Source organism: Chelon labrosus (genome assembly GCF_963514085.1).
Source record: "Chelon labrosus genome assembly, chromosome: 3".
NCBI classification, from domain to species: domain Eukaryota; kingdom Metazoa; phylum Chordata; class Actinopteri; order Mugiliformes; family Mugilidae; genus Chelon; species Chelon labrosus.
Genome location: NC_140339.1, coordinates 23,724,384 through 23,734,100, shown reverse-complemented (window position 1 = coordinate 23,734,100; position 9,717 = coordinate 23,724,384). Strand labels below are relative to the sequence as shown.

General features: G+C 39.4%; 1 protein-coding gene across 1 annotated transcript; it reads left to right on the top strand.

The window, feature by feature from the left end:
- Positions 1-543: 543 nt before the first annotated feature.
- got2b (glutamic-oxaloacetic transaminase 2b, mitochondrial) lies at positions 544-9,248 on the top strand. The gene is made up of 10 exons (XM_084541785.1): positions 544-717; positions 4,225-4,381; positions 4,818-4,946; positions 5,031-5,090; positions 5,181-5,342; positions 5,838-5,942; positions 6,093-6,243; positions 6,811-6,976; positions 7,063-7,213; positions 8,045-9,248. The coding sequence occupies exons 1-10, from the start codon at positions 635-637 to the stop codon at positions 8,165-8,167; spliced, it is 1,287 nt and encodes a 428-aa protein (XP_084397911.1). The 5' UTR covers positions 544-634; the 3' UTR covers positions 8,168-9,248.
- The last annotated feature ends 469 nt before the right edge of the window (positions 9,249-9,717 follow it).

The window sequence follows — 9,717 nt, the reverse complement described above, 5'->3', positions numbered from 1 at the left end:
CTGCTTGAATAAGCTTTAATTCTTTGGTGTAGGAAAGGTGTAGCAATTACAAATATAAATAAAATGTTCATTTTTAATACTTTGTCAAGAACCATTGCAGGACATGACTGTTGAACGTATGGAAACTATGGACGGCATTGAAGAATGGTATGTCCAAAAATAAATGGACCTGTTTTCTTATTTCTAATTTGGAAATGACTTGTACTCTAATGCCACTATTTTGTATTACTTTGTACACACGTAATAGTGTCAGAAGGTCAAGCTGTGAATGCCCTCTCTGTGGACTGTTTTTATGTTACTGTGTATTGTTTGGTATAATTTGTGTATAATTTTGGTAACATGAAACACAGAGTGCTCCACACCGTCAGTCAGGTGGCTTTTATTGTGTGTGTTAATGTTTGTGGTTTTCTTCTCCCTGCTGTTTAGCAGCCCTCTCCATGATCCCCATCAGACCAGGGATTAACAATGTGATCATGATCCCAGCTCTTCTTCGTGGGTTTACTGCGTCGACGACGTACATTCGTGCCTTCTGACGTCAGCGCGTACTCAGGCCGTAGCGCCGTGCGTCGCGCGTCGCGCCTGCCCTTCACATCCATCCACATCCTACAAGGCTCTGCTCCCAAGCGCTGCTAAAATGGCTCTGCTCAAGTCAAACAAGGTGATCTACTGCCTGGGGAACATTTCCCCGTCCCTGGGAGTTCTGTCTACCCGCAACAGGTACATGTCCATGATATTCTCGGCAAAAATAACTCGGCATTAGGGCACTAAAGTAGTCGAGATCCCGTATCATATTGGGTTAATGTCACATTTTATCGACCACTCAACCTGCTAAAACCCCGCTGTATTAAGGTTAACGACTCTGCTAAGTTTACGTGGAAGCTTCGTTACTATGTGACTTGTATAGCCTACTAGCTGGAGAGCTAATCATAGATAGGGGTCAAATGGTTTTAGCAGGCCCGGCTGTGCTGTCAGGTTAGCATCTGTGACAGTAGCTAGTTCTGGTCTGCAGGTTTCCGACTCTCACGTTACTCTAGACGTCGTTTCCGAGTATCACTACATTGACTTCAGACAGATTTGTAACATTGTGTTGCTAATAGTGAGGCTTGATGAAAGTCACGTTGGAGTGGCAGTTGCACAAGTTCCGGACAGCAGCCACTGATGTCTGGAGGAAAACAAGAAGCCAGCTAATTTACTATTCTGCAAAACACAGTTTCTTATTAAATTAACGCAACTTTAATTTAACGCTAACTCAGTATGAACCATTTGGCCTTGGTTATTTCAAAATAACTTTTAAGGATTTATATGAACGCGTTTGAGCTACATCCCACGTAAAGTTTGAGGTTTGATCCATCCGACTTGTCGTAGTTGGAGATATCGCACGACGTGATTTGCTGCCGTGTTCCGCTTTTCATCGCTGATTGGCTTATTTCCAGTGATGAAGCTACCGGCGTGTCCTTTCACAGCATGCTTGGAGGACAAACTCGTTTAGACATATTGTTGCGCTTTTGTTTTCTTGAACTAGTGCACGTGTAGCCGTTGTACTTGAAGATTGCTTAATGAAGAACTTTATATACCTGCTTTGTTCAGCTTCTCATTGTATCTTCACAAGTGTAAGTGTAGGTTTCGTTTTGCTAGCAGGTGTTCTCCTATTTCCGTATGCGCGGGTGTTTCTCTGAGTTTTTTTCCCCTCCTTGTGTCATCTCATGTTCAGGCACACTAGTACCAGCGCCTTCATCCAAGCGTTATTATTTAATGTTAGAGGTTAGTATCAGAAGCTGTTACTTTATAAAGGGTACCCTTCAGAGCCCAATAACCTTGCCCTCGTCTTTAACTTGCCAACAAGGCCTTTGGTCTATTGATCACAGATAACTCCCCTCTTACTGGTCCCTATACAAACGCTGAAGTTCATATGTTCAAAGGTCCTGTGTTCAGGATGCAGGCAATATGAGACAGTATAGTATACTAATACTATACTGTCAGATTAAATTGCTAAATAATTGAAAACCACATTTAGTTGCAACAGACATTGAATATATTGTCTTTTACTTAAAAGACTAAACTAAAATATAAATACAATGGCCACATTCATGTCACGTTTGTTAAATAAAGAACTCTCAGATTTTGCAGTACTTAAAACTTCACAAGTATATAACGTTTATCCCTGTACGTGACAGAATTCATGTGCACTCACTTTGACAGTTTATTGGATGTTCTAGTAAAAATGAATAAATGATTACAGCTTTAACAGTCATGCGCAAATCTCAGCTTCATGAAAGTTATGGCATTTATTTAAAATAACAGAGAGCTGCTGATTCAGCCGGAGGCTACGGTTTGATGTACTATTTAATTATATTATGTTGTAATTTGACAACTCAGTTTTAGTAATTTAGTAATTCAACACTTTAGCAGCACCACAAATTACATCTTCCACAATGATGACATAGATTACCAGATATGACATAAACTGAACCTTCATAAAGGAAGATTTAGTGCAGCACTGTTGTATTAGAATCCATTCATTTTCACCAGTGTACCTAATAAACTGGCAAGTGATTGTATAGGGATTAGTGATACATCTGGAATACAATAACTACAACAGAAGTACATTGACAGTACTTTTCTGACACAGTATCGACATTATAGTTTTCACAAAGGTAATTTTTGTTATAAATAGTTGTAAAGGTACAGCTGCACGGTTTCATCTAGCACTTTCATACACGCCTTTTTTATTTAACCAAGGTCACAGTCCATTATTTTTGTGCAGTAAACATGTTTTTCAATGAGTGTAGTCATTACAACGCTATAACTCAACGTAATCTGTGTTTTAATATTGGAGGATTGCAGACTCTTGCCCTTTGCAAGTGTGCTGTCCTAAATTTAGCACCAACATTTGGAGGGTTTACAAAGCAGAAGAAATCTGAGACAATGACATGTGAGTAAGGGCAGGAGTTAAGTGGAGTAGAGTCACAATCTTCACTTATCAAGCAAATGTGTGGCAGAATGTGCCAGTTTATTTTGAAGTACAAAAGGCAACAACAAGGCAGTTATTATGTAACAATCCTCGACATAGATAAGGTAGCTAAATAGCCAGTTGCAAAGCGGTCAATAATGTTCAGATGTTCTTCGTTGTTGACACAATTAGCAGTGCAGATATTCAGTCAGAGATAAAAGCAGTCATCACTGCTGAAATGTTTAATGATGAGGAGTGGTACTCCCTATAAAGACTTCTGTGTGTACTCATGCTATGTTAATATACACGTTATATTATACAAGTCTGAAGTGGATTGGATCCACTGACACAGCTTGCACCACTGTGCATAATAAATTGTTAACTGTGTCAGACTGAGGTCAAGAGATCAGACTTCAACATTTCTGATATGGAGCTTACACTGCTGCCTTTTATCGTGGCCTACTCACACTACTGCCTTTTATCTTTTGACATTTTTTTAGTGCAAGTATTACTCAGTTCCAATAAGGTATTTCCACAGATCTGTAATTTCTACACTTACAGTAGTAGATGTTGTTTGTTCATTATAAATTATAAAAATAATTCTACTCATACTATTTCATAACACAGAACCAATGAATGTTTAAGAATGATCTTACTTTTAATTGTCTTTTTTCCAGTAAAAGAAAAAAAGAAAAAGAGAAACAGAACATCCTACAATGCCATTGTAAATACTATTAAAAGCATGCATTAATGAAACATCAGGAAATAAAATTGGCAGGCAGGACGTAATGAACAACATTACGTTCTGCCATAATTAATTAAAAAAATAAATGAGATAATTACTGAGGGTTAATTATGGCAGGACTAGTGACTTAGTGAGTGTGGGAGTTATTACAGAGACGGCTTGTGTTTAGACCCAGATTAACCTCTACTTTTGTTTTTGGACCCTGGACCTTCTGAATGGATTACAATATTTGTTTCATGAAACCTGTGCCCACTGAGCATGCGTCGTTCCTCTGTCTCCACGTCAGTGGCGTATCCCCTGGTCACATGAGGGGTTAAGCTCAAGCGTTAAGTCCATAGCATGTTTTAGAAGCATGGTTTATTCAACTGTGTCACCAGTGTCACTTAAGGCCATGAAAACATCAGAGGCAGCAGTTCCTATAAAATGTGAAGGTCCATTAGTGTTAATGAACAGAAAATCAGTTTGTCAGGTTAGTATGCATGGATGAACTCTTCTCCTCCTCATGACTGTTGATCTGGTGCCTTTGCAGCTCATGGTGGGGTGGAGTGCAGATGGGTCCCCCCGATCCCATCCTGGGGGTGACCGAGGCCTTCAAGAGGGACACCAACCCCAAGAAGATGAACCTGGGAGTGGGAGCCTACAGGGATGACCAGGGAAAGCCCTTTGTCCTCAGCTGTGTTCGCAAGGTACAACTGTCACCAAATTCTCCAGTGGATCCACTGCTGCTACATTTTTCTGACAAATTCAGACAGTGATTTTATCCCACGCCATTCACCCAAAGAAGGGAAGCAGTATTATCAGTCATTCTCGGTTTATGAGAATTATGAGACCATGTGGCCTGTTAAGCAGGTCTTTAGAAACTTGAGGGGTCGGTCAGGGGGTTGGACAGTTTATATTTTAACTGGGTGTTAGAAGGGTTTAAAGGTTGTTGTGATTCAGGATCTTTCTCATGGTGACATTCTCCCTGTGCTGTACTTTTGTTTAGCATTCAGCGTAATGTAGAATAAAGCACATAATTTTGCATTGTCATAACACTGTTTGCTTTTTAAAAAAAAAAAAAAAAAAAAAAGATGACCAAATAACAGATGTACAAAGTAGTGATATTCTGCACTTTTTCTCTAGGCAGAAGCTTTGATTGCAGCCAAACAGCTGGATAAAGAGTACCTTCCCATTGGTGGTTTTGGGGAATTTACCAAGGCTTGTGCTCAGCTGGCTTTTGGTGCCGATAATGAGGTCTTGAAGAGCAGCAGGGTAAGTTTACCAATCCCACGTGGTTCACATCAGTCCTGACTGTTTTAAGTCCAAATCAGTGCAGCAGTATTCTTGTCCCAACAGAACATTACTGTGCAGACCATCTCAGGAACTGGGTCTCTGCGCATTGGAGCCAACTTTTTGGTGAGGGCTTCTTGTAGTGGCACAAAATTAGTTAAAAAAAAATGTATTTAGGTAATGCTGGCTGTCTCACCACGTCTTTCGTTGTTACAGTCTCGATTCCATGGAGGCCCCCTTGATGTGTACCTGCCCAAACCCTCCTGGGGAAACCACACACCCATCTTCAGAGATGCAGGCATGCAGCTCAAAGCTTACCGATACTATGACCCCGCCACCTGCGGCTTTGACTTCAAAGGAGCTCTGGAGGACATCTCTGTAAGATATGAATGAGGAATATGTGAGAAAATGATTAACATTTTCAAGGATTTTTTTTGCAACCATCATCCCCTCATGACTGTCTGATTGAAGGACTCTATCTTTTTCTGTATTGTATTGTGTTTAATATATTATGAGATTATGCCTTTCATGGTGGAGTAAAATGTAGTCCATGGAAATTCAGTACTAACTTCAACCGTACTTCATTGAAAGCAGATTTATTTGTCAGTCCAGCTAATCCAGTCCTGTACATCTTTTCAAAATTCTTCAATAAGCTTCAAGTTATGTCAGTACTCCCATGTCTTTATATTTAATACTAATTTACAGTTGAAGAACAGATGCATTCATGTTATTACTGTTTACTGTTCAGTTTTCATCTTTGCCCCAAATTTATTTAATTTAAGTGGATCAGAGAAGGAAACAATGTCAACCAGGAGAGTCTGTAGTAGGTGTGGTGTTGCAGGTTGATAATCTGAAACCCTTTTAATGTAACAGAAAATCCCAGAGAAGAGTATTATCCTGTTGCACGCATGCGCCCACAACCCCACCGGTGTGGACCCCAAGCCGGAGCAGTGGAAGGAGATGGCTGACATTGTGAAGGTGAGTGAACGTCATTATGAGATTTTGTTATGTTTTGATAAAATATCTTGTTTTATATCTTTGACAGTTCAAAACCCACAATTGATAAGCACTGCAGAATAGCTAATTGTGTTCGCTTGAAACTAATAACTCAGTATTCCTTTCTCATAGAAAAGGAACCTGCTGGTGTTCTTCGACATGGCCTACCAGGGCTTTGCTAGCGGAGACATCGACCGTGATGCCTGGGCTGTGCGCTACTTCGTTGAACAGGGCCACAACATCGTGCTGTCCCAGTCCTATGCTAAGAACATGGGACTCTATGGTCAGTCACAATTTAGTACAGGGCTCTTCTTGAATAAATATTAATAAAGACAACAAGTGCATATTGATTTAGTATTAACTGTATTGGCAATTCAGGTAAAGCATGTTTATTTTTGTGTTTTACTGCCACCCAGTGGTAAAAGTGTGATTTATCAAAATAAATATTTATACTTTCAGAGCAATGGAAGTAAGCATCTAGTATAAAATTGTAATATATGGTTTAAATTTTGGTATTTTAAAATATTTGAAGAGATTAGAGATAACCATAACCCCCTAACCCTTGTTGACATTCTGAGACCTTCACATATAACTGCAAACCTAATTTATTATGTTCATTAATAGCCTAATGAGTTTAAAAGTTACAATATATTGAGTTCACCAATAAATAGTTATTTGAATTATGCTTGCGTTTTAAGCCTAAACACATTAAGGATATCTTGAATCCTTCTCAAAAGTCTAACTCAACTTGATTTTAACCATCAGCAGATTACCAGTGTTCCTGGCATGAGTAGGTCACTCTCCTTCTAAATCGCTTTGTTTCAGCGTGTGTGTATATTGATGTTGACAGGTGAGCGCGTGGGAGGCTTCACTGTAGTGTGTAACGACGCAGAGGAGGCAAAGAGGGTGGAGTCTCAACTCAAGATCCTCATCAGACCCATTTACTCTAACCCACCAATGAACGGTGCCAGAATTGCAACAACTATTCTCAACACACCTGACCTGCGGTCTCTGTGGTACGAGCTTTTAGATGCAATTACATGCTCACCTGGGCCAAATGTACAGTGTGGACCCTGTGCTTATCTGTGTTCATTCTTCCCAGGCTGGAGGAGGTCCATGGCATGGCTAACCGTATCATTAAGATGAGAGAGCAGCTGGTGGCCGGTCTGAAGAAGCACGGCTCCAGCCACAACTGGCAGCACGTCATTGACCAGATTGGGATGTTCTGCTTCACAGGCCTCAAACCTGAACAGGTACTGAGGTTTTATCCACATTTTCAATGACATTTTACTGCAAAGAATTACAGATAAATATATTCTTTATTAAAACACATTATTATTTTTTTTTTATAAATGGTTCCTTCCTGAAATCAAACCAACTTTATTAAATTATGTTAACAGCTAATACTGTATGTTAGAGTAAGTGTAATTGTAAAGGAGCGTACACACAGAAGGATACAAGCAGCGATGTGGCAACAAGAGACCACAGACTGTTAATGAAATTCAGAGAGTTGTAGCGATAATGGGCAAAAAAATTATAATTTAGTGACGCAACGTTGGAAATGAGCAATGGCAGCATTTAGAAGAGCTTTTAGATGGATTTAATTAATTTTGTTCAGCGACCAGTTACTGTAACTGTTTCCCTGTGTCAAGTATTTTTTTTTTTATAAGCTAACCAGCTGCTTGCTCTAGCTGCACATTTACAGCACAGATGCATGATTCCCATAATACTGAGGCATTCCTGTGAGCTCACAGCGCACAGCTAACGCTGAAAACAGCGAGGCAGTTTACAAAGAAGTGTCTGAAACTAAGAAAAAGTCAGCTTTGTCGGACAACATGGATATTCTTTAAAATCTCATAGAGCTGCTCTAATTCAGTCTTAATATATTGTAAATCTGTTTTTAAGGTTGTTGAGTCAAGGATTTACTTTTTAATCCCAAGCCCCTTTTTTGTAGTCTTAAACATTTTTCTCATGTTAGTTTGAAGTTCTTGCTTTATCAACAGTAAAAAGGCATTGACGATGGTTTACAATCCTGCCATCCCTGCCTCATTTTTGAGTTCTGTATGTTACTTTTTCCCCGGCAGGTTGAGCGCCTGACAAAGGAGTTTTCAGTGTACATGACCAAGGATGGCAGAATTTCCATGGCTGGTGTGTCCTCTGGGAACGTAGGCTACCTGGCTGAGGGGATCCATGCGGTCACCAAGTAGAGTGCATCCTGCTGGGAGAGCAACAAAATCAAAGGAACAGTGATGAAGAGGAGCTTCACGTGTCACTTTTTCTCTGTCTCCTCCATCATACCTTTAGATTCAATATTTACTTAAACTTGTTCTTGATTGGATTTCATCATTAACTAGTGACGGCTACTGTTGTTAAATGGTTTGGACTCTTTTTACATTTCACCGTACAACAGGCTTCCCTGCTAAATTGTAAAACACACTTATTTATTATGTGGAATCAACTGTTGGCTGTGCATTATTAATCTCCTATACGTGTTCTGTTTATCTGCTGAGGGCCCACTCACTGTAAAACACCAAGGAACCAACATCGGGGTACTGGTAGACTGTCTGTTAATTTTAAGTTCTTTGTTGCTTTGTAAAATCTGTAGAAAATGAGTATTTTGTTGGGTTATAATGGTGGAGTTGTAGCACTTTATAAGATGCAAGGCACTGTTTGAGTTTCAGGATGTGACGGACCTCTGTCATCGGGCTTTATTGTATCAACAGGAATTTGGCAATCAGGTTATCACTTTTCTGTTGATGTTGTTCATCTAAACTAATCAAGCATGTTGTAATTTAGTCTCTGTTATCTCTCTTTGGAATTTGGTCATCGATCTCCTTGCATTCAGTGCTTTTCCACTAGGACTTGTGAATCTTATTTGGTTTAAGTCTCTCAGTTGGTTCTTTTTCTAATCCCTGTAACTTTAAAGCACACAAGCCAAAACTAGAGTATGGACAAGCGATAAATCTAATGCCCCATTTATTAATGTTCATAAAGAAAGTACTTGATACCAGTACTGATGTTCTCTCTGTGTGGGCTACCTGGTTGGGGTGAACACAGGAATATGCACATGCTGCTCATTCACCCAGACAACACATTTCATTGTATGAATCGGTTCATTATTAAGAGTGAAATACAGACAGCTTTTAGAAATGTCGGGGACTTCCCCGGTTTGCTCATACTTCAGAAACACCTGGCACGTTGCAGCCATGTGCAGTTTGCATTCTGTCATTAAGTATGGATCATTGGTAATGTACTGTATTGAACAAACAATAAATCATTATAGAGTAATGATCTATTCTATTGTTTTATTTTCCCGTAACTGCCCTCTTGTGTCCAGTTTACCTCGTCTCATGTGTCTAAAACTGGCTTATTCTTCATTGCAGTTAATGAAGTTACAGAATTATTTTTTAATTTATATTTCAATTCACCCCCATGTTTTTGTATTGTACTCCTTCAAATAAATTTTCAGTAAGTCAGATCACCACATTTCACCAGGGATAATAAATTACTTGGGTGTCGGCATTAAGTTTGCACAGTTTCAAATCAAATATTAAAAACAGTCAACACATTTTTTACCGTTTTTTAAAGCTTTAAAATAGTTACAAACTACAATACCCACAAAACCAAGCGTTTAAAATGTCACGTGACCAAGTGTCACATGCTCCGTTTTTTTTTTTTAATAGGTTAAAAACACGGCAGGGCTCAGTCATTCCCGGCGGTGGAGCTAGAAGGTATTGTGGCGAGTTGTCAGCATTTA

What these genes read in the sequence shown, in the direction of transcription:
- got2b (XM_084541785.1), top strand. Translation starts at nt 635, where the DNA reads ATGGCTCTGCTCAAGTCAAACAAGGTGATCTACTGCCTGGGGAACATT. An exon ending in GTTCTGTCTACCCGCAACAG is followed by an intron (nt 718 to 4,224) that starts GTACATGTCCAT and finishes GTGCCTTTGCAG; the next exon opens with CTCATGGTGGGGTGGAGTGC. An exon ending in CCTGACCTGCGGTCTCTGTG is followed by an intron (nt 6,977 to 7,062) that starts GTACGAGCTTTT and finishes CATTCTTCCCAG; the next exon opens with GCTGGAGGAGGTCCATGGCA.